This window comes from Oryctolagus cuniculus, chromosome 5 (assembly GCF_964237555.1).
Source record: "Oryctolagus cuniculus chromosome 5, mOryCun1.1, whole genome shotgun sequence".
Classification (NCBI taxonomy): domain Eukaryota; kingdom Metazoa; phylum Chordata; class Mammalia; order Lagomorpha; family Leporidae; genus Oryctolagus; species Oryctolagus cuniculus.
In genome coordinates, this window is record NC_091436.1 from 139,353,886 (window position 1) to 139,381,789 (window position 27,904).

The 27,904-nt window shown below is 58.6% G+C and overlaps 3 protein-coding genes across 3 annotated transcripts; all 3 read left to right on the plus strand.

Annotated features, from left to right (window-relative positions):
• On the plus strand, positions 1-1,338 carry PSORS1C2 (psoriasis susceptibility 1 candidate 2). The gene is made up of 2 exons (XM_051854989.2): positions 1-117; positions 622-1,338. Exons 1-2 carry the CDS (start codon positions 66-68, stop codon positions 981-983), a joined length of 414 nt encoding a protein of 137 aa, XP_051710949.2. The 5' UTR covers positions 1-65; the 3' UTR covers positions 984-1,338.
• Positions 1,339-14,197: 12,859 nt separating this feature from the next.
• CDSN (corneodesmosin) lies at positions 14,198-18,452 on the plus strand. Its single transcript, XM_002714305.5, has 2 exons — positions 14,198-14,356; positions 16,246-18,452. Exons 1-2 carry the CDS (start codon positions 14,266-14,268, stop codon positions 17,664-17,666), a joined length of 1,512 nt encoding a protein of 503 aa, XP_002714351.2. The 5' UTR covers positions 14,198-14,265; the 3' UTR covers positions 17,667-18,452.
• A 4,189-nt stretch (positions 18,453-22,641) lies between these two features.
• Positions 22,642-24,257, plus strand: C5H6orf15 (chromosome 5 C6orf15 homolog). The gene is made up of 2 exons (XM_002714304.5): positions 22,642-22,983; positions 23,184-24,257. Exons 1-2 carry the CDS (start codon positions 22,917-22,919, stop codon positions 24,053-24,055), a joined length of 939 nt encoding a protein of 312 aa, XP_002714350.2. The 5' UTR covers positions 22,642-22,916; the 3' UTR covers positions 24,056-24,257.
• Positions 24,258-27,904: the final 3,647 nt, after the last annotated feature.

Consider the following 27,904-nt stretch of genomic DNA (forward strand, 5'->3'; position numbering starts at 1 on the left):
CCTCTTGGGGATCCCGGCTTCCCAGACTCAGCCGCCCCACCTGTGGGGGCCAGTCCAGAGTCACGATGCTGAACTGGAGGCTGCTGGGGACCCTGGTCCTCTGCCTGTTGGCCGGGGGTGAGTTGGGAACGGGCTGGGAGGGTGCGGGGGGGTGATGGGAGGGTCCAGGTGACCCACACTCAGCAGGGGGCACTGCGAAGAAGGAGGAGGGTGAGTTGGATGCTTGCAGTGGAGGAGACCCTGGAATTCTCAGCAGGGGCCCAGGGATGCAAGCAGGTGCATTTTGCTGGTTTGGGTGGAGCTCCACGCAGCCACAGCTGGGCTGCATCTGTTGGGGGTGGGAGGTGGGCTCGTAGAGGCAGGGTCTGGGAGACTCGGGGCCAGGGTGTGCAGCACTCTGGGCGCCCCACGCAGACTTGGGTGGGCTGTTGGGGGGGGGTAAGCCACCCAAAATTGATCAAGTTAAGGAGTCACAGCAGAATGGGTTTTGAGGTTTGTTGGTGGGGTCAGCTCAGGCTGTGTCCATCACAGACCGGCCCCGCCTCCTGGCTCTGTAGCCGGGTGAGGGTTGGCGCACAGGCTGGGCCCTGACCTCTGACCTCTTCTCCCTTTATTCTACAGGCATCTCAGGCATCAGGGACCACCCCTCTCCCCAACCCACAGAGGCCGGAGAGGAGGAGAGCACCCCAACTCTGCCTCAGGGTCCCCCCATCCCTGGTGACCCCTGGCCAGGGCCACCCCCTCTCTTTGAAGACCCTCCACCTCCGGGCCCCCACCGTCCCTGGAGAGGCTTGCCTGAGACTGGGACTGCAGTCTGGCCCCCGGAGCCCCCCAGCACCGACCCCCCTCAGCCTCCCCGGCCTGACGACCCCTGGCCAGCCGGACCCCAGCCCCCAGAAAACCCCTGGCCGCCTGCCCCTGAGGTGGACCACGAACCTCAGGAGGAGCCAGACCTTGACCCGCCCCAGGAAGAGTACAGATGAGGGGGCCCCGGAGCGGCTGCTGCGCCCCTCTGTGCCCTTCTGGGTCCCCTTAGTAGTCTGACACCCCGAGGACTTCCCTCGTTCCCTCAGATTTGCTCTGAAACCGGAAGCTGTCGTTAATGTTTTCGGGGCCGCCTTGAGGCCTGTATTTAGCCCCAATTCCCCCTTTATCTCTCGGACAGCGAAGCGCACGCTCCTACCTCACCCCGAGCCCTCTCCGGCTCCAGCCGCCCTCTCCTTCCCGACCCGGGGCCGCTGGGCCGCGCTGGCTGCACGGTGCTCTCTGCTGCCACCTAGTGGCCGTCAGCTGAGAACCAAAACGGAAAAATAAAAACCGAATTTTCCTAATTCTGAATCTGTGTCTTTCCCAATGAATATTCCAGTGCCCTCCTCATGGTCCCAAACGCACAGATTCCTGTCTTGCCTCTCCGTGGTGCATAAGAAGTGGGACTCGGCTGGAGACGAACCAGAAAGGTGACAGCCGGACTCATGGGGACACTGAGTCCCACACTACTGCCCCCTGGGATGCAAACAAGAAGACAAGTTTTTCTTCAGTTGCTCTCGGTCCGAATGCTCCTGGCAGCACATGGGAATCTCAGGGGTGTGGGGACAGGACCAGCTCCAAGGAAGTCAGTTTCCGAATTCACACCAGCTCCTTGCCAGTTATTTACGTACCTAATTTTACTTGAGAGGCAGACAGTGCTGGTTCACTCCCCAAATGCCAGCGACAACGAGGGCTGGGCCAGGCTGAAGGCGCCGGGAACTCCATCCAGATGTGGCAGGGACCCAAGCACGTGAGCCATCGCCTGCTGCCTCCCATAGGGCACGTTAGCAGGGAGCTGGAATCGGAAGCAGGGCTAGGACTCCAAGCACTGTGATGTGGCCTGTGGGTGTCCCACGCAGCGGCTTTCACTGTGATGTGGCGTGTCGGTGTCCCACGCAGCGGCTTCGGCACCAGGCCCAACGCCAGCTCCAAGCTCCTTCCTTAAAGAAATCCTTTGCCTGCCCTGAGCCTGAGCATGGAGCTCTTTCTAGAGCTGCCAAAGGGTGACAGAAAACATAAAGCAGCCGTTTGCATCTTAGTAAGAGATGCATTTTTTAAAAAAAGATTTATTTTGAAAGGCAGAGTTAGAGAGAGAGAGAGAGAGAGAGGTCTTTCATCTGCTGGCTCACTCCCCAGATGGCCGCAATGGCCGGAACTGAAACCAGGAGCCAGGAGCTTCCTCCAGGTTTCCCATCTGGGTGCAGAGGCCCAAGGACTTGGGCCATCTTCTGCTATCCCAGGCCATAGCAGAGAGCTAGATCAGAAGTGGAGAAGCCAGGACTCGAACCAGCACCCAGATGGGATGCCAGCACTGCAGGCAGTGGCTTTACCCGCTGCACCACAGTGCCGGCCCCAAGATGCATTTTTAATAAAAGCTTACTGGGGCTGGCATTGTGGCATGGTGGGTAGAGCCACCATCCACAGTGCTAGCATCCCCCATGGGCACTGGGTTGTGTTCTAGCTGCCCTGTTTCTATTCCAGCTCCCTGCTAATAGCCTGAGAAATCAGTGGAAAATGGCCCAAGTACTTGGGGTTCTGCCACCCATGTGGGAGACATGGAGGAAGCTCCAGGCTCCTATCTTCAGCCTGGCCCATTGCAGCCATTTGGGGAGTGAACCAGTGGATGGAAGATCTCTCTCTCTCTCTCTCTCTCTCTAACTTTCAAATAAACAAAAATAATTACTTTTTGTGTTTAATTATTGTCGGTTTACGTAGTTTTGATTAGTTGTGTCTTGGAATAACTGTGATATAAACTCAGTGCCAGATAATTTTTAAGACTTAGAGTCTTATCGTCATTTATTTGAAAGGCAGAGGGCAAGAGAGAGAGAGAAATACCTTCTATTAACTGGTTCACTCCCCAAACGCCTGCAAAGCTCCAGCTGTGCCAGGCGGAAGCCCAGGAGCCAGGAACTCGGTCCAGATCTGCATTCGCAGGAATCTGGATTCCAAGGGGAGTCGCCAGGACGGGAACCAGGCGCTTAACTACATGATGTGGGTGTTCCCGGCCGACGCTCAACCGGCTGCCTTGTAGGCGGACGCCTAGTAGCCTGCATTCACCCATTCATTCATTAAGTCGTTAATTACCCCTCAAAAATGTCACCAGTGCCCGTGCCTGGGAGAGTGGGAGGGTCGGCGATGTGGGTTCCACTGGCAGGAAGCTACCGGGAAGCCGGGAGGGACAGCACTCACGTGCGAGGGTCAAACAACAGCATTGCGGAAGGCAAGCCTGCGTATAGCTAGGTAATTACATGAGTAAGCCCCAAAGCAACAGCCTTCGCAGTAAAGCCGTGAGCCGGGACCGCGCTGGGCGCCGCAGAGGGAAGGCCCGGGGCGGGAGCCGCAGCCGCAGCCGGCCCGGAAGGTGCCGCACCTGCAGCCCTCCGCCCCGCCCCGCTGGCTACCGCAGCGCCGGCTTTGGTGGGGCTTTGGTGCGTGTTTCTCCGCGGGGCGTCTCTCCGCGCAGCCTGCCCCGTGCTCCCGAGGCCTGAGTGGTGGTGGTGTTTAGGGGTGTCTGCATGTCTGAGACCTTTTCCCTCGTGTCCCGCGGACCCCCAGCGTGCTACCGCCGCCCCCCTGCGTGGCGCGCCGCCCCGGGGCTGCGGGGAGTCCCGCGTCCTCAGGGACTCTTGCCACTCGCGGAGCCTCCTTCCCGCCCCTCCCTGCCCCCTCGGGCCTCTTCACTTCTCAGTCTCTGCGGGGCCGGGGTGGGGGTGGGGGTGGGGGGCGGGTTTAAAGCGGTGCTGCCTGTGCCCTGCCGATGCAGCTCTCGTCTGATCTGCATAACGAGCCTATCTTTACCGCCCTCAGAAGAGGGGAGCAGAGGCTGGAGAGGCGCAGTGACGCAGGCAGGGTCACCCAGGTGCTGGTGGCCCGCGTGGAATTTGAACTCAGATCTGTGCTGTGCTAACAGCTGATATTCACTGCTTCATTATCCCATTGCTTTATCTTTTTAAAAAAGATTTATTTAGGGGCTGGCGCTGTGGCGCAGCAGGTTAAAGCCCTAGCCTGAAGCGCCAGCATCCTATATGGGTGCCGGTTCTAGTCCCGGCTACTCCTCTTCTGATCCAGCTCTCTGCTGTGGCCTGGGAAAGATGGCCCAAGTGCTTGGGCCCCTGCACCCATGTGGGAGACCCAGAGGAAGCTCCTGGGTTTGGGTTTATTTATCCAGTTGAAAGGCAGAGGTAGGCAGAGAGACAGAGAGAGAGACAGAGAGATCTTAGGGTTCACTCCCCTAAATGGCTGCAAAGTCGGGAGCTGGAACTCCACCCCCTCTCCCAGGTGGGTGGCAGGGGCCATCTTCCACTGTTTTCCCAGGTGCCTTATCAAGGAGCCGGATCTGAAGTGGAGCAGCCAGGACTCAAACCAGTGCTCATATGGGATTGCCAGCATCGCAGGTGGCCACTTAAACATGCCACAGCACCAGTACAGTCCCTGCTTTTCTGTGTTAAAACATTCCTTTTCATTTTATTTGAAAGACAGAGAGACAGGGAAAGCTATTCCTCCACTGATTCATTCCCTAAATGCCTGCCACAGCCAGAGCTGGGCCGGGGCTTCCAGCAGAAACCCGGCCCCCAGACCTCAGTCTGGGTTTTCCATGTGGGCGGCAGGGACCCGAGTCCTGGAGCCAGTCTCTGCTGCCTCCCAGGGTGCGCATTAGCAGGGAGCTGGAACTGGAACAGAGCCGGGGCTGGGTCTCAGGCACTCCAGTGTGGGACACAAACATCCTGAACCACTGTGCTGAATGTTGCCAATTCTCCCCCAGCTCATTCTTTCTTTCATTCTTTTTTTTTTTTTTAAGATTTATTTATTGATTTGAAAGGCAGAGTTAGAGAGAGAGAGAGAGAGAGAGAGAGAGAGAGAGAGAGAGAGAGGTCTTCCATCCGCTGGTTCACTCCCCAAATGACTGCAACGGCCAAAGCTGGGTCAATTTGAAGCCAGGAGCCTGGAGCTTCCTCCAGGTCTTCCACACAGGTACAGGGACCCTAGGACCTGAGCCATCCTCCACCGCCCTCCCAGGCACATCAGCAGGGAGCCGGATCAGAAGTGGAGCAGCTGGGACCCGAATCGGAGCCCATAGGGGATGCCGGCACCACAGGTGCCCCCCACCCCAGTTCTTTATCTGTGTAACTCTCACATGGAATACAGTGCCCAGGCCTTAAAGGACACTCAAGGCCTGCTTTATGAATGGAATGGCTGAGTGTATTAACGAGTGGCAGGTTTGGGCAACAGAGAACAGACTGAGATCGTTGGGTGAAGGGTGTGTAACTTGCAGAAGAGGGAGACGCTGTTGGCCAGGCTGGGGGAAGTTAGGAAAGCTCTTGGCCCCGGACTCGGAGCTCACATCTGGAGTCCTTTCTCCTCTGTTGGAAGCGTGCCCGGGTGGGCACACTGCAGCAGGGAGCGCGGCAGGGAAGGGAAGAAACATGTCTGGACCCCTTAGCCCAACCCTCAGCAACCCTCAAGCCAGTGAGATGGCGCTCATTGGGAAAGGGAAGAGAAAAAAGGTGTTTTTTTTTTTTTTAAGTTTAATTACTTATTTCAAAGGTAGAGTTGGATAGAGAGAGAGAGAGGTCTTCCATCACTGGTTCACTCCCCAAATGGCCACAAGGGCCAGGGCTGGGCCAAGCCAAAGCCAGGAGCCAGGAACTTCTTCCAGGTCTCCCACATGGAGGCAGAGCCCCAAGCATTTGGACCATCTTCCACTGCTTTCCCAGGCACATTAGCAGGGAGCTGGATTGGAAGTGGAGCACCCGGGACTCGAACTGCTGCCTATATGGGATGCTGGTGCTACAGCTGGAGGTTTAACCTGCTATGCTACAATGCCAGCCCCAAGGAGGGGGGATTCTTAAAGGAGAAAAAAAGTGGGGGAAAGAAACTGAGTCTGCTGTGGCCAGGGCAGGGGCCGTGTGCTGCCTTGTTCAGTGCTGCTGCACGGCCTTGGTTTCTGTTCTCCCCTTTTAAAGGCCGAGATTCCTGTGCCCTGTTTGTCTGTGCACCTGCACTTCCCTCCTGGTCCCCAGCCTAGAAGACATCCCAACACACAAGTTATTGACACCATTTCCCAGATAAGGGAAACATGTGGAGCGCCAAGAGACTTGAACTCCCCCGTGCAAGACAATCACAGATGCCAAAGTCAAGATCAGGTGCAGGATCACTTGACTCCAGACCAATTGTTCCCAGTTCAGTGTAGCAGGTAGTTAAGTGGGAGAGAGAAGGAGGAGGCATGAGTAATCAGAGATTCTGGAGTCTATTAATAGGCAGGGGATATTGGCATTCCAGCGTGCTGTGTTCACACACTGGGGAGGAGACCAAGTGGAGAGCAACACAGAGAGACCCACTGAGGTCACACAGTGCCCATCCCTTTCCATCCGCCTTGGCTGACCGCACCCGGGGGGGATGGTGGTGGGACATTGTCATAGCTTAAGTCCACATGGAGTCATGAAATAATAGAATAGGATCACAGACTTGTAGAACAACCTTGGGCATGGTAGATAGCCAATAAGTGCTTGGCTAGTGAAAGACAGGAGGCTGGAACTGGTGTCACAATGTCATGTCATATGGAAGCCAAGTTCCCCTGGGGATGCATGGGGCGTGGTTGCCGGCCTTCGGGTTGGAGGGCCGTGGGCTGGGTCTGCTTTGCTCTGAAGAGCTCCAGGCAGGGAAACTCCAACCTGCTCATCGCTCCCAGGCTCCCAACACCATCAGTCTTTATTGAACACCTACCGTGTGGGGTGCAGCGAGCCGGGACCAGCCCAGGAAGCAGTTTCAGTCTCTCCACCCTCCAGGAGCTCTGTGTGTGGGGAGGACATCGACAGGTGGACCATGGCAACGAAATGTGATAAAATCAGAGAGTTACACCCTGAGGCAGGAGCCTAGGAGAGAAATTCTAACTCCTCTACCAATTTTTTAAAAAGATTTATTTACTTATTGGAAAGGCAGAATGACAGAGAGAGGTCTTCATCTCCTGGTTTGTTCTCTAAATGGCCATAACAGCTAGAGCTGGGGCAGCCTGAAGCCAGGAGCCAGGAATTCCCTCCGGGTCTCCCATGTGTGTGGCTGGGGCCTGCGTACTTGGACCATCTTCCACTGCTTTCCCAGGTGCATTAGCAGGGAGCTGGATTGGAAGTGGAGTAACTGGAACTTGAACCAGCGTTCCAATTCCAATACAGGATGCTGGTGTTTGCACTTAATCTTCTGTACCACAACACCAACCCCTCTTCATTTGATCTTTAATTCGGTGTCCCTGGGTGCCTGGAACTAGCTCACAAAACTTGTTAAATTACAACCAATTTCATCTTGCAAGGTTTCTCCCCTAAAAGTCTCAAAGGCTACAGGAACCAGTAGTCTTTCCTTTTGCAGCATAACTTCCACTCCTGTGATGAGGAAGGCTGGATAACCTGCTGGTGGAGCATCACCCTGTGGCCCGGATTCTCATTCATACCCCGCCGCCTTGGGATGCTACTTGATTTCCTGAATAACGTTAGAACTACACACTGCTGAGAGCCCGAGGCCCTGGTGTGTGGGTGTACCAGGCTCTGCCGCCAGAGGGCAGCATAGATGCACCTCGCAGATGTTTTCCGCGGGCGCGCTCCTTGCGTTGCGTCACTCAGCCCCTCCCAGCCGCTCCCTGGAGCCTGCACGAGCGAGCGTCCCTTAGTCACCAAGTGACCCCTCTAAGATGAGGCAGGCACGTGAGGTGAGGCAGGGCAGGCTCCAGAGCCCTCAGGAAAACTCAGGCGCAGCTGCCTGGCCAAGTACACAGTCATTACTTAGCCGTTCTGTCCTGTTGACTGGTTTCCTGCCGCGAGCCAGGGCTGCAGAGGTGGATGCGGCGTGAGTCAGAGGGACGGGGGCCTGCCCACTCGGGGCTCACCTTCTAGTGGGAGGAGTGGCCGCTGAGCAGACGCACACGGGTTACCTGTGACAGGGAGTCATGGGGGAGGCAGAGGAAGGAAAACAGAATGATGTTCTCAGGGTGGGAGCTGGCACACACTTTTAAAAACCATTTATATAGGAACCGGCGCTGTGGTGCAGTAGGCTAAGCCTCCGTCTGCGGCGCCGGCATCCCATATGTGCACCGGTTCTAGTCCCGGCTGCTCCTCTTCCGAGCCAGCTCTCTGCTATGCTCTGGGAAATCAGTAGAAGATGGCCCAAGTGCTTGGGCCCCTGCACCTGTGTGAGAGACCCAGAGAAGCTCCTCACTTCGGATTGGCCTAGCTCTGGCCGTTGCAGCCATTTGGGGAGTGAACCAGTGGATGGAAGACCTCTCTCTCTCTGCCTCTGCCTCTCTGTAACTCTGCCTTTCAAATAAATAAATAAATAAATCTTTAAAAGAAAAACAAAATCTCAGGGTAGAATTCCACCTAGGGATAGAAGGCATCACACTTAGCTCCCTGGACCTGTGTCTGCCCCGCTGAAGCGGGTCCTGTCTCCCAGGGTCCCTGAGAGACTCAGCCAGGAACTGAATGTTACCCCGGTCGCGGGGTCGGGGAAGATTTTCCGGCCTGAGGGTCCAGAGAGCTGAGCAGGACACGAGGCCGACCCTGGCCCCTCTCGCAGAAGTCTGTAGCTCCTGCTCACCTGCGGGATGCAGCAGGTGCCAGGCTAGTACCAGGGACTAGAGGGAGCCCCCAGAGGCGCTCAACCAGCCCCAAAACAGGAGGGGGCCGGAGCTCCCAAGGGCTCGCCGGTGACCAGCACGCCTGCCTCGGTCAGGGAGGGGGCAATAATAATCCGTAGAAGCAGAGGATGAGCGCCGGTTTCTCTAGCACTCAGAGCAGAGAGGAGGGAGTATTATTGCGCTGAGCTCCGGGCCGAGAGTGTAATTCTCCCTCAACTGACTCCCTGCTGCTGTGGGGAAGGAATGGGTGTGAAGGGACAAGGCTGGGGGGGGGGCAGTGTCCCCATAGGGGACTTTTTCCTCCTTTAGGATTTGTGTCTGAGGACAATCCTGGCCCTGCGCCCCGCCCTCACTCCGCTGTGTGGCTGTGGGTACCCGGCAGGAGCCTGCAGGGCTGCAGAGAGCAGGTGAGGCTGGCGCATGCGCAGAGTGGGCAGTGCAGGCCGCCTGGAGGGGAGCGCCCTGGACGGGGAGCTGAGCTGAGGGTGCCCACACCACTGGATCTCCCAAGAGAGGGGCGGGTGTACACCTGGGGGGGTGTAGACAGCTCCCCAGGATGCCAGCAGCACGCCTCACTCTGTGTGTGTGTGTGTGTGTGTGTGTGTGTGTGTGTGTGAGGGGAGGCACCTAGCAGAACCCCTGGGTGCTTTTCAAATGCAGAGCGCTGCTCTGGCCAGGGAAGTCCTGGGCTGTGCGTGGAAGTGCCCGCAACCCTCAAAAATAATACTGCAGGAGGAAGAGGAGGGGCTGGGCGGGGGGTGAGGGCGGGCCAGGCAGAGGCGCAGGGCCTCGGTGAGAACCCAGCGCACGCGACCGGCTCCCCACACCTTGCTCCATCGGACACTCCTGCTGGCCTCCCCAGTGCCTACAGAGGACTACGGTCGGAGGGGTGAAGGATGCAGACACCAGGGAGGAGGGGGCTGTGCTCCCAGACAGGGCCTGGACGTGGACCAAACATCGCCCCCTGCCGACCGCGCTGCTGGGAACTCACTGAGCCACGTCTGTGCCACGGAGCCCACAGCCAAGGGAAGTGGATTCTGTTCGCTTTCAGCCCTGCAGAGTCTAATCGAAAAGAGGGCGAAGGAGCAGGGCCGGGTGGAGAGTGGGGCCGCCCTGATGCTCTGTAGAGGTGAGAGGGTGGAGAGGGGGCGGCTCAACCCCGGGGGGCAGTGAGCCTGGGCCATGGGGGAACCTGCCTGGGAACAGACGGCTATGACTCTGCATTCAGACACGACCCCTTCGTCAGGAGAGGGCCAGGGGCCGGGGTGGGGGTGGGAATGGGGACAACGCGGGGCCGCCCACTCCCCTGCAGGGAAACGTCCCCACTGGGAGCAGCCACGGGAGGGAGGGGCGGGTGCTGCTCCCAGGTGAGAGCTGAGTGCACACGGCACGGTGGGTGTGCTGCGGCGGCCAGGACAGAGGCGGGCCTCTGCGCGGCCTCCGTCCACTGTTTCACCAGCTTCCAGCTTTTTCCCTTCCTACTGTCGCTCACTCCTGGGTCTGCCAAGGCTTCTTCGCAGAGAGAGCTGGGCGGGAGGATCAGTCGGCTGCACAGCGTCAGGGGTCTACCTGGCCTCGGAAGTCCAAATGGCCGGATCTAAGTCTTTTCTAAACTTTTTTTGCTTGGCAGCAGTTGATTTGGACAAATAATTTGAAGTCCACTTCTTCATCTGTGAGATGGGGAGAAAGTGCCCTCGGCCTCGTGGGGATTAAACCTGACCGCAGGGGTCCAGTACGCAGCAGTGGGCGGTGTCCAGCCCCGCACAGGCAGGCAGTGAATGGGGGCTCTCTTGCCCCACCTCCTCCTGACCACGCCCTCCTCCCCATACAAAGCCCTTCAGCCCCGCCCTCCAACACCCCGTGCCTTCTTGCATTTACTCCCTTTCCATCAAATCCAAATAGTGTTAGAGACAGGACAGTCCCGGTCCAAGCAGCCTGCCGTCCGTCCTCCTGCTCTCCCTCTGTGTGTGCGTCCCACGCCAGCTCGGTCTTCACGCACCTGCAGCGCCGCCAGGGCCCCTGCTCCTGCTCTTCTCCGACATTCTTCAAGGCCCGGGGGAAGTCCCGCCGCCTCCCCAAAGCCAAGTGTCTGCACTGCAGCCTCCTGACCATGTCCACGTCCCCAGCTGGACTGCAGCTCCGCCAGGGGTGTGAGCAGGCGCCCTCCTCTTAGACAGAGAGCAGGGATCCCAACCCGGCTAGGACGATGCGTGCTTTCAGCCCGGTTCTCCCTGGGAGGAGGTTGCTCCAAGCCACCCACACTCTCATCCATCCCTTGGGCTGGGCCCTCGCAGGCAGGTCAGGGACAGACTCGGTGCTGTGGAATGCAGAACTAACCGCCTGCACCGCTGTCAGTATCGCCAGACTAACCAGCTTCCCAGAGGGAGACCCTGGCCCCAATGGGCACCAGTCAGTGCCCCTCTCCTGTCCTTAGTCCACGAGCTCCAGGCTTGCCCCATCTGAGCGGAGAGACACGCAGAGTTTAACGGTTGACCTCACACAGGGCGGTGGGCCCTGGGGCCAGGGTTGCCTGGCAGCTCGTGCTCCCGCTCAGTGGTGCGTGCACCCCAGCGAGGCTGTCCTCAGGACGTGGCTGCGGGGTTCATCGACACGTGCCCACGCTGTTTGCTCCGTGCCTACATACACGCCTAGGATGAGGCTTCTGGTATGCCTTCGACACAGTAAGAGACAATAGTAACAGAGCGATCATAATGACAGGGGAACAGAGGTCACTGAAAAGCTTCTGAATTGTTTATTTCTGGCTTTTTCCTCCTAATATTTTCAGACCAAGGTTGACTGTGGGCAACTGAAACAGTGGAAGCAAAATTGTGGTTGTTGGGGCGCTGGTACTGCGGATAAGGAGGCTCCTGTACTGCAGATAAGGGGGCACCTGTACCACGGAGCAGGCCGGATTTCAGTAAGAAATGGGGAGAACAGGGGCTGGCGCTGTGGCGTAGCAGGTAAAGCCACCACCTACAGTGCCGGTGTCCCATATGGGCCCCAGTTCAAGTCCCAGCTGCTCCATTTCCCATCTGGCTCCCTGCTAATGGACCTGGGAAAGCAGCAGAAGATGGCCCAAGTGCTTGGGCCCCCACACCTGAGTGGGAGACCCGGAGGAAGCTCCTGGCTCCTGGCTTCGAATCAGCCCATCTCCGGCTGTTGCAGCCATTTGGGGAGTGAACCAGCAGATGGAAGATTTCTCACTTTCTCTCTCCCTCTGCCTCTGCCTTTCAAATAAAAAATTTTTTTTTAAAAAAAGAAAATAAACTGGGGGAGCAGACTGCGGCTCCAAGGGTCCAGATGCGGGCAGGGCAGAGCAGAGCAGAGCAGCCCAGGGTAGGGCGCTGGGGTCGGGGAGGGGAGGGCAGGGCAGAGGGGATGGGAGGAGAGCGGCCCTCTAGTGTCGGGAGAACCGTGCCAGTGTGGGCGGCGCTGGTGGGAGGCCGAGAGAGACTGGGCCTCCTCCAGCCTGGCCGTGCCAGCTCTGGCCAAGGTGTGACGGCAGCCGGGAGGAATGTGAGAAAGAAAACACACAAACTCTGCCACCGGTGACTGATGGGAAGTTTGGGCTCGAAAAGAATGACCCACAGTCCCGCTGCTCCCGGCCGCGTCCCCGCCCTCTTGGGGTGGCCCTCAAGGATCATCTCTCCGTGCTGCTCCTGTCCCAGAAGGGAGGGCCCCCTCCTTCCTCCCCAGGCCCTGGCCGGGGCCCGAGAGTCTGGGGAGGGGCAGAAAGAACAGTAGCGCTGTCAATAGCACCCGTGTGTCCTGGGTGAGGCAGGAAGGGAGCCCAGGAGGTTTCTGGGGTGCACGGGCTGGAGGCCCAGGAGGGAGGCGGGCCTTGGATAAACCCACCCTGTTTGCCACCCCCAATGGGAGGGTGCAGACAGGGGCCACATGGGGCTCCATTTGCAGGGTGCCCATGCCTGGGTGGATGGGGGCCCACACCCTGTCCCATTCAGTGTCCCGGATCAGTCCTGCAGAGCAGCCATTCCAGATGGGGAAACTGCCGGAAGCCAGGGGTTAGCCGGGACCCCTGGGTTCCTGATCCTAACACGAGGGTTTCTTGTTTTCCCTATGCATCTACCCTCTAGGGGACAGTGACCTATCACCCCGTTCTCTGCAGAACTCCCACAACCCCTCTACCTCCCCACTGAGAATGAGACTGGCAGGAGGTCAAGGGTTAGGTGGCTATTGACATTTAAATTAATTAAAAGTAAGTAAAATTAAAACTTCAGCCCCTAGTGGTGGTGGTGGGGTCGTACCAATCCCCACTCCCAGTGCTAGATGGCCCCACGTGGCTGGTGGCCCCTTATCACCCAGAACCGGTGTAGAAGCTTCCGGCCAGCAAGCTTGGGTGCAGCTGGAGGTGGGGCAGGAGGTAGTGAGAAGGAGAGGGATCAGCCGGGGAGACAGATGCCTTTGTGAGAAGACAGGAAATTCTGGAAAAGAGAGTCTGGGGCAGGGGGCAGGGGTTGCCCCAGGCAGCTGTCTGGGGGACAAAGACCCGCCCACCTCCCAGGCTCCTCCCTCCGATACCTATCCTTTCTTGGCAACACCAACATTGGTGAGCAATTGAGCAATTAACTGGCTGGGGTGCGGCCGGGTCCAGAGCCCAGGGAGGGAAAAGCAATGGAGGAGAAGGTGCCACCTACCCTTTGCAGCTGCCCCCGGGGCTCTGGCCTCCATCCTCAGGGACAGGAGCCTGCCCAGCCTTCCTTGTTCCTACCCAGACCCGTGATGCCTGCAGCTTCCTGTTCATTCATCCAGGCCAGGGAGCCAGCTGATGGGCCGCAGGCCCCACCTTTCCCATTAGCCTTCTTAGCCTCAGTGACTGGCCACTGAGTAACTGAAGCTCAGCAGTGGCGGGGTCCCAGGGCCAGGCCACTCCCCAGGCTGAGCACCCAGCTCCCCTCTTGCTGTCCGTGGAGCCCCACACCCCCTTCCTGGAAGGGCGAGGTTGGGGACCCAGAATGTGAGCACCCAGATGTTGAGTGGGACAAGTTTCACTCACCGATGGGACAGGTAGCCAGGTCACAGGTGTGTGGCAGGTGGTACCTGGACAGTGCAGCAGGGAGACAAGGCCATGGGGGCAGATGTTCAAATCTGAGGAGGGAAGTGGAGCAGGGGGAGGGTCCCAGGGCAGTGGGCACGTCTGGGGGGCTGCAGATGGGGTCGGCCGAGGTGGCCAGAGCAGCTGCCCAGGTGTAGAAGGATAAGCTGGAATGGCCGCTTCTAGGAACAGAGGCAGGCTGGGGAGTGAGGCCGAGCCCGGGGAGGCAGGGAGTGAGGCCGCCAGGCCATGGGCCCCAGAGTGGGCGGCCATGGGGCAGAGCGCCTGGTTCCAGGTTAGGCAACTGGAGGCAGGCGAGGCGGGCGAGCGGCAGCGTCGCCAGGGCCACGGGGCCCACGCTGCAGCCGGGGCTGCTGCTGAGTAGGCAGAGGCTCCAGCTGATTACTTTAGCTGCTCCCGGCCACGCCAACTTCCCCGGGGCACCCACCCCCTCCGCCCCTCCTCCCCTCCCCACGGTGACTCCTGCCCGGAGAATGTCCAGCCCTGGCATAAAGGCCCAGGGTGTCCAGCGGCTGCTGTCAGTCAGGAGGCCGCTCGGAGCGCGATGGGCTCCTCTCGGGCACGCCAGATGGGGCGTGTGGGAGGGCGAGGGATGGCGGCGACCTTGCTGCTGGCTTTTGGTCTCCTCCTGCCAGGTAGGCGGCTGCAGGCCGTGTGGGGGAGGGTGAGGAGGGGTGCAGGGAGGGGATCCAAGCCCGGGAGGAAGGGTCCGCAGGGAACCCGGCTGGGGCAAGGACAGGGGCTCCGGGGTCTGCAGTCTGAGCCCCTGGAGCCGCTCCACAGAGCTTCGTCCCCTCGGGCAAGTTCCTTACAGTTTCTGAGCCTCAGTCTCTGGGACTGTGAAATGGGGCACTAACACTGCCTGCCATACCGTGCTGTCTCCAATTCAATCATGAATGGGCACGTGCTTAGAGAATTCCCGAGGGCTGTGTAAGTGTTGCTGGCAACTTTTGTTGTTGTTGTTGGGGGTGCTGGCAGATGGGGACGGGCTCTTTCCCAGCAACAATATTCAGGACCAATTATAGGGCCCCTTCGGGGTACCAGGCAGGGTTCTCAGCGCTGTGAATACATCAGCACTTGGGGCTATTACAGGGGGTGGGAAGCAGAGCTGTCATTCCTACTCTACCCACAAGGACCTTGGGCTCCGAGAGGTTAGGGAACTGCCTGGGAATCAGCAGAACCCAGTGAAGTCGGGGTTCCCACCCAGGCCGCCCCCCTGGGCGGGAGTCGTAGGCCACCAGGTATTTGCTAAGAAATTCCCATTACCTTCTGCATGGAGCCGCAGGCTGGTGGAGAGCGGGGTGCGCGGGGTCAGGGGGGAGCAGAGGAAAGAGGGAGCGCTTGCTGAACCCGTGCAGAGGTGTGGCAGGGCCTGGGGCGGGGGTGTTGGCATGAGGTTCGAGTGGAGGAGACAGTGCTGACCTCGAGTGGGAATGGGATCTACTTCTGGAGGAGTGTGGCAATGATAACCCGCGATGTCCAGAGCTTCAGGTTTTGTAAGACATCTTCCCGAGCTCACTTTGCCTACCTGGGAAGATGGGAGGAAGGCTGGGCAGATTCCTGGCGGCTTGCTAGGATGTGTGGCTCTGTCCACAACCCTTGGCACCCAAAGGGGCTGGGGTGGTCCCAAGAAGCCCAAGAGGAGGAGGAGGAGGAGGAGGGCTGGGGCTGAGTGAGCCTGGGCGTGGGAGCGGAAGGTCCCCCAGGGAAAGAAGTGGCCCCACACCTGCACCTGGGAGACACGAAGGCGGCAGAAGTCAGGCTGGGTGGGTGCGGGCAGGGAGAGGCAGGTTGACAATGGCCAGTGGCCTCTGAGCAGGCTTGTGGGCCAGTGTCCCTGGGCTGGGCTAGCCAGGCAGGGTGAGTCAGGGTGCGGCGTCCTGTTACACTGGTACCGGCAGGTTCTGAAGCAACAGGTGGGTGCCCCCACATCCTGGCTCCCACCCAGCTGCAGGGACATGGCTGGTGCTGAGACAGGAGCCGAGACTCTCACAAGGAAGCTGACCCCTGACCCCATGTCAGCCACTCTGCCACCGCAGTCCCTTTCCCTAACATCTCTCTGCACTCTCCTCCCTTCCCAGCCCTCCCCTGCTTTGCCTTCTGTCCTCCCCTGTGGGGTCCCACAGAAGGGTCTGGGAGTTTCCCTCGGGACGCTGCCCCACCCTCTCGGAGTTCCAGCCCCCCCCACCCCCGGGTGGGTTCCTTTCTTTCAGCCCTGCTTGTTCCGGCCCCCGCTTCAGTGCCTTTGATTTTCAGCCCTCTCCTTTGAAGTCCTCCCACTTTGGAGTGTCAGTTCCTATTTTCCTCGTAGACGGTGCCCTTCCCATCCCACCGCACCCTGGCCCTGGCCCAGAACAATGACACTGTCCTTACTCCGCCGACCCAATGTCCTCCAGACACAGCCGCCAGCTCGCTCTCCTTTGTCCACCTCCAACTCTGAAGTCAGAGCCAGGACGATGGGCAGGAAGGTGAGGGAGGAACTCAAAGCTCTCTGACCCTTGCTAACCACGACTCTCCTCCCCAGGAACCTGGGCCAAGAGCATCGCCACCTTCTCAGACCCCTGTAAGGACCCCACACGGATCACCTCCCCCAACAACCCCTGTCTCCCTGGCAACGGCGGCTCCGGCAGCTTCAGTGGCCACAGTGGCTCCAGCAGCTCTAGCAGCTTCATTTCCAGTTCCAGTGGCTCCAGTGGTGGCTCCGGTGGCTCCAGTGGTGCCCAGGGTGGTTCTGCAGGCTCTGTGTTGTTTAAGCCGGGAACAGGATATTCCCAGGTCAGCCACTCCTCCGGCTCAGGCTCCAGTCTGCAAGGTGCATCCAGTTCTTCCCAGTCCAGCAGCATCAGCTCCCAGTCGGGCAGCATCTACTACCAACCAGGGCACGGCTCCGCTCTGCCAACCAACGACGAGGCTTCTCGCACCGTCGTGGGCTCGTCCCAGTCCGGAGGGACCTCCAGCAGCTCCAACCTGCGGCCCTGCAGCTCCGACGTCCCCGACTCTCCCTGCAGCGGGGGCCCTGTCGTCTCCCACTCCGGCTCCTACCTCTCCAGCTCCCACTCTGTGTCAGGAGGGAAGAGGCCTGTGGTGGTGGTGGTGGAGCAGCATGGGTCCGGGGGCCCCGGAGTGCTTCAAGGTGCCCCCTGTAGCAATGGCGGCCCCCCAGGAAAGCCCTGCCCCCCCATCACCTCTGTACAGCAGTCCTATGGTGGCTACGAGGTGGTGGGTGGCTCCTCTGATAGTTATCTGGTCCCAGGCATGACCTACAGTGGGGGTAAGATCTACCCCGTGGGCTACTTCACCAAGGACAACCCTGTCAAGGGCTCTCCGGGAGCCCCCTCCTTTGCAGCCGGCCCCCCCATCTCCGAGGGCAAGTACTTCTCCAGCAACCCCATCATTCCCAGCCACAGCTCCTCCAGCTCCAGCGTCTACCAGTCCGGTGCGTCCTCAGTGGTGGTGTTCCAGCCGGTGGGCTCTGGTGGGGTCCAGCCCTGTGGGGTCGGCTTCCCAGGCTCCCAGGGGCCCTGCTCCCCACCGGGTTCTAGAACCCAAGTCAGTTCCAGCAGCTCCAGCAGCTCCAGCTCATCCTACCATCCCTGCGGTGGGGCCTCCCAGGGGCCCTGCTCCCCGCCAGGCACCGGCTCCTTGGGTGGCGGCTCGGGCTCCCAGTCTGGTGGCACCATTGTTCTGCAGCCCTGCGGGAGCAAGTCCAGCTCTCCTGGTTACCCTTGCATTTCTGTCTCCTCCTCTGCATTGAGTGGGGGTCCCGATGGCTCTCCCCAGCCTGATCCCTCCGCCGGAGCCAAGCCCTGCGGCCCCAGAAGCGCTGGAAAAATTCCCTGCCGCTCCATCCGGAACATCCTGGCCCGAGTGAAGCCTCTGGGGCCCCAGCTGGCTGACCCTGAAGTCTTCCTGTCCCAGGAAGAGCCAGCTGACCACAGTCCTTAGACCAGCTCCTGTGCGCATGCACACACAGGCACACGCACTCCCGCGAGCGTGCGCGCACGCACACACACACACACACACACACAGAGCTTCTCCCACTTGGGAGACGTCTGGGGCCCGGCACAAGGTTAGCTCAGTTTCCGACCTCCCTCCCGAGCACGGCCTCACTCTCTCTGTTCCCCCATTGTGGCAGACTCTCCCTTATCCCTTCTTTCTTCGTCTTCTCGGGATGGGAAACCCCAAAGCCCTTTCCTCATTCTCTCCCACGGCGCGATCCCCACCCCACTGCAGCGTCCTCTCTGTGTCAGTCCACACTAGCATCCCCTCTGCCCTTTTCTCTGAGAAGCCCATGGGCTAACCCCCCCATTCAGGTCCTCGCAGGGAAACCCCTGAAACTCCCAGGGTACCTCTGCTGCCTGGACAAGTCATCCCTTCCCCTCCTCCTTTGCCAAATAAAACCAACCCCAAGCCATCATCTGAAGACAATGACTACTTTTCACTGACTTCTCTTGGCCATCTGGTCAACCAACCTACTGGGAGGACACTGGATTCTTGCTCCAAGTCCACGGCCATCCTCCATGGTGACGCTCGCCATGCCCTCTGAGGTCACTGTTTCCAACACACCCCTCCCTTCCCAAGCTCGGTCTTCATCTCAGCCCCCTCCCTCCCTGGCTGCCAGTTTTCTCGATGCTTCCCTGTGGGCAGAGGCCCCAGAGCATCGGCAGAGGTTGGACAGGTTCCCTAGCTCTGGATCCCAGACGGGTGGCTCAATAAACCGTGTGAACTCAATGAAGGCTTTTTTTTTGCCTTCTTGGGGCCCTGGGTTAACCCTGGGGATCTGGGTAGTGCTCCTATGCTTCTAGAGGTGCCAGGGCCCCCTATTTTCGTTTGTCAGTTGGCTCAGTATTGTTCTTCTGCCTGCAGCTCCTCCCACGACGGAGGAAAAGAATAAATACTTGTTGAAATGAAAGCAGAGGTGGCCTGGTCTCCCACGCCCTTCCTCCCCCTTCTGTCTCTCACTGCTCCAGGAAGTCCATTCTCTCTCCTCTGCCTCACTCACCAGGGGTCTCCCTTCCCCTTGCATGAAGCCTCATCACACCCTCCCCATTCCCCCCCCATCACCACAGGCACCTTGCCCTTGACCATCCCCATCCCTCACCTGCCAGACCGCCATCCTCTCTGCCGGTTTTCTGGGTTTTGGGAACATCTGGAAGCCTGGGAAGGCCGGGCCACAACAGCCCAGACAGGATTCCTGGTGCCTGAGCAGGCGCCCCGGTGGGCGTTGTGCTGGGAGCTGGGGGCGGAGAGAGTGAAAGAGGACAGGAGCGGGCAGGGAGCTCAGTGAAGCCCGGTGATTCACCGGCCTTAGAACAAGGTCCCGGCCCATAGCAGCACTGTTGGCTTAACAGTGTCCTCTCCACCTCCATGCTTGGCTGTCACAGCTGGGTTTCGGGGTGAGAACCGTGGCTCTCGGGTGAGAGGTGAGAGGGTGGCACTTCCCAGGGGAGGAGGGGCAGTGGCCTCCAAGGAGGAGAGAACAGGTGCAGAGTGAGGTGAGGGCCCCCCTACTGATGCCCTGGAGACCAAGGACACACTCCTATCCCCAGGGGGCCGATGGGGATGTGCCTGTCTCTGTAGGGAGCGCCTTTGCCCAAGCTCAGGCCACCTCTCGGCACCTCTGCCTCAGGATCCACCCCATGCCCTCCTATGGGGACAGCATTGCTGGCTCCAAATTCACAGCTCCGGAGAGAGTCCCAGTGCAGAGCCAGCCGCAGTGCGTCAGTGTCCAGAGAGGATCTGGATGGCTGAGTCCACCTGAAGGGGGCGCTGCAGCCAATGTGTGAGTCCTGCTTCAGTCCTCACTGTTCCCTGCCTGCTCCCTGCCCTACAGCCAAGAGCAGGAGCTGAGGCCCTCGGGGCAGGAGGGGCTCGGAGGGGGTGCTCTCTGAGGCGAGGGGGCTCCTCTAGTCTCTGGGGTGAGCCGGGTTAAAAGCTTTTGCAAAACGAGTGGATGTCACTGCCCTGCACCGATTGGCCAGTTCTGGAGAGGAGCGGCCAGCAAGGGCTGGCGGATGAGGATGGAGGATGAGTCTGTGAACAGCCAAGCAGCCACTAGGGGGCTCCAGCAGCAGTGGGCTATTTATTATAACACCTTTAAAAAAGAAAATTATTTATTTGAAAGGCAGAGTGACAGAGAGAGGGAGGAGAAGGAGGCAGAAAGAGAAGGAGATAGATCTTTCATTTATTGGTTAATTCCCCAAATGGACACATGGCTGGGACTGGGCCAGGCTGAAGCCAGGAGCCTGGAACTCCATCTGGGTCTCCCACGGGGTGGCAGGGACCCAAGTATTTGGGCCATCATTCGCTGCTGCTCCAGGTGCACTAGCAGGGAGCTGGATTGGAAGTGGAATAGATAGGACTCAAACAGGCATTCTGATATGGGATGCTGGCATTGCAAATGGTGGCTAAACCCACTGTGCCACGACGCTGGCACCCATTAAAGCACTTTAAAAATATTTCTCTATTTCAGAGAAAGACACACACACACACACACACACACACACACACAGTGCTTCCATTGGCTGACTCATTATTCAAATGCCCCAAATGGCCAGTGTTGAGCCAGCCCAAGCCAGGGAGTCCATCAGGCCTCTTATGTGAGTGATAGGAACCCAACTACTTGAGCCATCACCACCACCTGACAGAATCCAGCGGGAAGCTGGAGTCAGGAGCCAGAGTCACGTATTGAACCCAGGTGCTCCAATCTCGACATGTGTATCCTAACCAGCATCTTAACAGGTAGGCCAAACACTTGCCCCTAAAAACCCTTTTTACTATGTTAATTTCAAACATGTTTGTAATTGCCCATTTTCTGTTGTTGCAACAATACCTGTGGTTGGGTAATATATCAGAGATCCTTATTTAGCTCAGCATTCTGGAGGTTCAAGGGCTGACCTCTGCTCGGCTCTGGTGAGGATCCCTGGGCGGCATCACCACCTTGTGATGACATCACAGAGAGGGAGACATAGCACGGTGAGCCAGGAGGCCAGAGGCCTGGAGAGCCAGGCTTGCTTCTTCATAGCAACTCTCTCTGGTAAAAATTGATCCACTCCAAAAGACCAGCATCAGTCACTCCCACTGGGTCCCACCTCTCAAGGGTTCTGCCACTTCTCAGCATGGCCACACTGGGGAACAAGACTCAGCTCGTGACCCCTTGGGGGACACACTCAGATCACCTACAAATCAGAGTCATATTTAAAAGTTGACAGAGGGCCGGGGCTGTGGTGTAGCGGGTAAAGCCGCTGCCTGCAGTGCCGGCGTCCCATATGGGCACTAGTTCGAGTCCCGGCTGCTCCACTTCCTATTCAGCTCTCTGCTATGGCCTGGGAAAGTAGTAGAAGATGGCCCAAGTCCTTGGGTCCCTACACCTGCATGGGAGACCAGGAAGAGGCTCCTGGCTTCGGATCAGCATAGTTCTGACTATTGTGGCCATCTGGGGAATGAACTAATGGATGCCCCCCCCTTCCTCTGCCTTTCATATAAATATATAAATCTTTTTTTTTTTTTTTTTTGACAGGCAGAGTGGACAGTGAGAGAGAGAGACAGAGAGAAAGGTCTTCCTTTGCCGTTGGTTCACCCTCCAATGGCCGGTGCACTGCGCTGATCCGATGGCAGGAGCCAGGTGCTTCTCCTGGTCTCCCATGGGGTACAGGGCCCAAGGACTTGGGCCATCCTCCACTGCACTCCCTGGCCACAGCAGAGAGCTGGCCTGGAAGAGGGGCAACCGGGATGAATCCAGTGCCCCGACTGGGACTAGAACCCGGTGTGCTGGCGCCGCAAGGTGGAGGATTAGCCTAGTGAGCCACGGCGCCAGCTCTAAATATATAAATCTTGAATCTCCATTCCCCCTCACCCAGCTTCACCTGCGATCCAGCCGTGGCTGTGTCCCCATGGCCTTCACACGCTCCCCTGTGCTGTGACTGGGCAGCAGTTCTTGGTGTCTCCTAGATTTCAGGGACACATCCGGCCACCTGCGCTGCCTGCATCCTAATCCCTGGGATTTGTGAGTACACCAGATTACTTGGCAAAGGGTGTTGGGTTGCAGGTGGAATTAGGGTGTTAGTCAGTGGACCTCAACTTAACGAGATTATCCTGGATTATCCGGGTGGGCCCCACATCATCACAGGACTTTGAAAGTAGACGTGGGGGGCAGGGGAGATGCCAGAGTGACTCCAGGGGAGGAGAACCTGGAGCTTTGGGCTTTGAAGATGGAGTAAGGCAACCTTGAGTGGCAGAACGCAGGTGCCTGTGGAAGCTGGGAAAGGGGAGTGGGTTCTGCCCTGAGCTTCCATAAGGGAAGTCGGCCCTGCTGACTCCTGGATGCTAACCCTCAGACACTCATTTTGGACTTTCAGTCACAGAACTGCAGCGTAATAAATGTATGTATGAGGCCGGCACCGTGGCGTAGCGGGTAAAGCCGCCATTTGCATTGCAGGCATCCCATATGGGCAGCGGTTCGAGTCCTGGCTACTCCACTTCCGATCCAGCTCCCTGCAATGGCCTGGGAAAGCAGTGGAAGATGGCCCAAGTCCTTGGGTCCCTGTACCCACGTGGGAGACCTGGAGGGAACTCCTGGCTCCTGGCTTTGGATCAGCCAACTGGGGAGTGAACCAGCGGATGGAAGACCTCTTTTTCTCTCTCTGTCTCTCCTTCTCTCTCTTTTAAAAAATAAACAAATAAATAAATGTGTATGGTTGTCCACCCTGAAGCAGCCACAAGACACCGACAGCGCCATCTCCCAGGTGGAGAGCCTCCTGCAGGTGGGGTCAGGTGAGGGAGATATCAGGTTGCAGGGGGCAGGGGCGTTGGGGTCCTCAGAGAAGAAGAGGACCCAGTGTGTTGCCGAGAGAGGCAGCGAGGCCACGGAGACCCCAGGGGTGGAGGTCCTCATGGGCCTGGCACTGGGAACCGGCAAGGGGCAGGGCTGGCAGCCAGGTGTGAGCTCTGAGCCAGGACACCTGTGTCAAGAAGAGGCCGGGAGCTCAAGGAAAGGAGCCAGGTGGGGGAACACCCAGCTTCCTCCGGGACATTCAAGTGGCACCTGTTGGCACGGACCGAATCAGGAATGAGGGTGGAAGGAGGAGACGCATTGTCCCCACAGCCACGGGCCCAGCCCGTTTCTGCCGTCCCCCGCCCCACCACCAGCATAAAGGGGCTGTCTGGGGCCCTGCGGAGCCACTGGCGCTGGGCAGGATGTGGGGCCGCGTGGCAGGGAACCGAGCTCCTCTGGGCCTGCTGCTGGTCTGCCTTCATGTCCCAGGTATGGAGGCCGCGCCGGACCCCGGGGCAGGAGGGCGCTGGGGTCCCCCAGGGCGCTGGAACGGAGGGAAAGACAGGGGGTCCCCACTTGGGTGTGGCCATTGTGAAGGGGGTTGAAGGGAGTGGGATCCAGGCAAGGAGCGAGCTGGCGCCGAGCGGAGCGAGCCCCGGCGACACGGCTGCCCTGCCTTCTCTTCCCAGCACTCCTTGGCCGGAGCATCAGCCCAGTGGAGGAGAAACTCTCTCACAGCTTGCTGACCAACTTGCCTCTGCTGGGACAGCCGCCCCTCACCGGCCCCTCCAACTCCGGACACCCTCAGTTCACTGGAGCAGATCCCTTGCGGCTTCCTCCGCTGTCGGACGACTTCCTGCTGGCAGGCGGCTCCGCGGTGCAGAAGTGGCCGCCATCCTGGGGGCTGCAGTCCTGGTCCTCGGAGGAGCCCTGGCAGATGATGATGGGTGCTGCGGCTGAGGGCCAGGCGGGGCGGGTGCTGCCCCAGGGACCGTCCTACCTTTCCAGCGCTGGGGCCCTCCCGCTGGGCCGTGGGTCCTGGCCCGCCCAGTCCTCTGCACACTCCCTGCTCCCCGCTGCTGACTCCTTCCTCCTGCACCAGGACTTGGAGCCTGCTGGGCAGCTGCCCCTCTTGAAGTGGCTGGGAGCCCAGAGAGAAGCCCTTGCCCAACGCCCGTTCTGGTCTCTTCTACACAGGCTTCTGGCAGGCACCCCCTGGGGCGCCCTGAGTCCTGCTGTGTCCTGGGGAGGTGGAGGCTCCGGGACCGGGTGGGGAACGAGGCCCATGTCTCACCCTGCAGGAATCTGGGGTCTCAACAATCAATTCCCGGGCACCAGCTGGGGCAATATTTATCAATACCCAGCCAGCAGCTGGGGGAGTGTGAATCGGTACCCAGGAGGCAGCTGGGGGAATACTAATCGGTACCCAGGTACCATCTGGGGGAACAATAGTCGGTACCCAGGTAGCAGCTGGGGGAACAATAGTCGGTACCCAGGAGGCAGTGGGGGGAATTATAATTACCTGCATCCTGGAGGTGTCCACCCTCCAAGCTCTTCTTAGGCCAGCCCAGCTGGCTTCCCCGGTCCTCCAAACCCCAGGTTGCAGTGGGGTTAACACACACCAGCGGGGAAAGCCTGAGCTGGAAGGCAGAGCAGGGAGTTCCACCCTTCCCCTGGCGGGGTGAGCCAAGCGGGTTCAGCTCATGTGGCTTCCAGCCTCACCACTGCCCCTTACCCCGCCTCCCTCTCTGACCTCCAATAAAGCATGCAGTTCTCCACGCTGCTTCTTCTCCGTGTCTTTGTTCCCCGTGCACAAGCTGAGGTGCGTTTCGCGTGTCCCTGTTCTCCAGTCACTGCCCCCCCACACCGGGGTCCCTCCAGGGTCCCCTGCAGATGCTGTCTTGCTGTCTCCACTCTTTGCAAAAGAGAAAAAGCCCAGGTGTTTGATGGTGGAGCCCCACAGTCTCACCCTGGCCAGGTGGAACAGGTAGCCAGCTCCAGGACGGCCCTGGAAACTGAGAACGGGACGGGGTGGGGGGGTAGCAAGAGGACTTCAGGGGGCGCCTGGGGCGGGAGGGAAGGCTGAGGCCCAGTACAGACGCCTTCCACCCCATTGTCTGCTTCTCTTCCCCGAGAGTGAAGCCCCTGGGAAGTGGGGAGGCGTGGGTGTCCTCCCTTCACGCAACACTTAGCTCCTGTGGCTCAGAGAGCGCTTGTTGGATAAACAGCAGCCTTGATAAAGCAAAGCGGCAGGGAGGGCAGGGAAGCGCCCCACCTGCAGTGGCATGTGCATTGTCCCTCCTGCCTCCTGTGGCCCCCCAGGGGGCTGGGGCTTCTCCTGTGGGGCTCAGCTTACAGAGGTGCAGGCGGCATTTGGCAGGTGTGAGCTGCGCGTGATTCGGTTTCTGAGTTCTCTTTCCCTGTGTGGTCCAGGTGTGTGTACCTGCGGCACAGCCTGGCATTCCCCCCCCCCACTGGGGCCTGTGGGAGTGGGGGCAGCAGCAGGAGACACCACAGAACCAGAAGTTGGGGAGCCCCTGCCTGGGTGGGAGGTGGGTGTTCCCAGAGCAGACCCTCCTGCCTCAGGGTCTGCTGCAGCCTGCGCCCAGGGTTCCTGCTTGGGACCTCGTGCCCCCAGCCCGCCTTTCCCAGCCCCAGCCACACTCCCCAGCTGTCCCCTCAACCTCCACACCCACTTCCTACCTCCACCAGCGAGGGCAGAGCTGAGGTTTCTGTTTCAGAACCCGTGTTCTGTCCGCCTTTCTTGTTGGCTCCCTGGGTGCGCTCACTCCTGTGTGCACTGTTCAGCTCTGAGTCAACGAGCCCTGCCAGAGTGTGGGCGCCACGAGGTCAGGGACTCGGATCCGTCCACTGCGGCTCCCTGCGCGCCCAGGCAAGTGTGCACCACTGAACGCTGGATGCAGGGGTGGCCCCTCTCCGTCCCTGGTGCGCCCTCACTCTGTGCCTCCCCGGATTCCTCTCTGCCTCCGCTCCATTCCCCAGCCGCACAGCTGCACAGACGCCTCTTTATGACCCCCGGAAGCCCTTCTTGGCTAGTGAAACGCTTTCTGTGTTTCCTCATTTCTTTTCTTTTCTTTGCTAAAGATTTGTTTATTCACTTGAAAGGCAGTTACAGAGAAAGAGAGAGAGAGTTTTCCATCTGCTGGTTCACTCCCTGGGTGGCTGCAATGGCCAGGGCTGGGCCAGGCTGAAGCCAGGAGCCAGGGGCCCCAACTCCTGGGTCATCTTTGCTGCTTTCCTAGGCACATTTGCTGGGAGCTGGACTGGAAGGGGAGCAGCCAGGTCCCGAACTAGTGCCCATACGGGATGCTGGCGGCACAGGTGGCGTCTTTACCTGCTATGCCAAAATGCTGGCCTGGCCGCAGCTCTTAACAGCGCCTCTATCTCTTCACATCCCCACACTGGGGACCAAGCTTCCAGCACGTGAACCCTTGGGAGACAAACCACATGGAACCATGCGGATGTGTTATTTCTATGATTGGGATTATTTCCATTTTATTTTATTTTTTTTGAAGATTTATTTATTTATTTGAAAGTCAGAGTTAGAGAGAGAAAGAGAGAAAGCGAAAGCTCCTATCTGATGGTTTGCTCACTAGCTGGCGGCCGGGAACTCCTTCCAGGTTTTACACGTGGGCGGCAGGGATCTGATCCCTTGAGCCATCACCGCTGCTTAAGGTCACAGCAGCAGGAGGCTGGACTTGGGAGCAGAGCCGGGACGCAGACCCAGGCACACCGACAGATGGTAACTGCCAGGTGAAGTGCACATCTGAATTCCAGATTTGCAGGAGTTCAGTCCTCCTTGGCCTCAGGCCGGTGGCCGTGACAGGGTGCAGAGCTGCTTCTGCAGCACCTCCTGCCCTGCCCCTCTGCTCCCCCTCCCCCGGCACCTGTTACTCAGGACCCCCTGCTACTAATGCCCCTCGCCTCGCCCCACGGAAGCCCACCGCTCCTGAATCCCAGTGCCGCGAGTCTCTGTGACAGGCGTGGGGAGGAATTCGGAAGCAGTAGCTCTGTTAGTAACAGGGACGAAGACAAGGGTCTGGGAAGACAAAGCCAATTGACCACGTTAGTGCCCAGTCAGCCTCTGTCCCCAGCCTGCAAACCCAGGCCCTCCTCTCTCCTCCCGGGGCACCCTGTCGGCCTCTAGAGGACACTGAGGTGCTTCTGTTTAAAGAGGGTTACTCTCAAGAGCTTGCTAGGCAATTCACATCTAAGCATTCAACAATATGCCTCTACCCCCACACTGCTTACAACCAACGCACGCACACTCACCGGCTTGATAAACCAAACTTATTCCAACATGAAATGTTGAGTTCAGACTTAAACTCAATTAAGCATTTGATTAAAATGTCATATCTAATATATAGGCTCCTCCTAAATGCCTTAAGCCTTCTAAGAAACAAATGGATACAAAAATTATTATAATGGTTACAAAATCAACTGGCACCATGGATTTCCGTGGCACTTGAGAGAGAGAGAGAGAGAGAGAGAGAGAGAGAGGTATCTTCCATTCACTGGTTCATTCCCCAAAAGCCCACAACAGCCAGGGCTGGGCCATGTTGAAGCCAGGAGCCTGGAACTCAATCCAAGTCTCCATGTGGGCGGCAGGGACCCAAGTACCTGAGCCATCACCTGCTGTTTCCCAGGGTCCATGTAAGCAAAAATTCGAATTTGAAGCAGAGTTGGAACTCTACTCCAGCATTCCAACATGGTAAGACAGCACCCCAAGCAGTGCGCCAAGTGCCTGCCTATTGGGGCGGGGTTAGTGTACCCATGGTGCTGTGCAGCCATCACCATAAGCGATTTTAGCACGTTATCATCAACCGCAAGAGAAATCGCACATCCATTGGCAGTCACTGCCCGCTCTCTCCCACCCCCCACCCTGAGACAGCCACTAAGTATTCTCTGCTCTGGACGATTCCTGCGTGAACACACGGACTCATCCAGTGTGTGGTCTTCTGTGCCTGGCACAACGTTCCCATGGTGGTGCCTGACTCCTTATCACTGTCCAGTTCCCTTTTCTTCCATTGTCATCCAGGGTCATCTGACGGCTCCACGTCCGCCGTCTGAGGAGCTGCCAGACTGTTTGCCAAAGTGGCTGCCCCGTTTCACATTCCCACCAGCCGCGTCTGTGGGTTCTGATTGTCCCACGTCCTTGCCAACACTTGCTATTCTCTGTGATGGCCAGACTAGAGGTGTGAAATCATATCTCACCGGAGAATAAAACTTTTTAGGAATGCATCTTTCACATACATTTTAGGATTTTTAACGACTTATTTTCTCCTGCTAATGTAACACACCTTGCAAATCCCCCTTGACCAGTATTACAGAATCCGTTCTTCTCTCATTATGGTGTGCTGACTTGATCTATTACCATTATTAAATATTA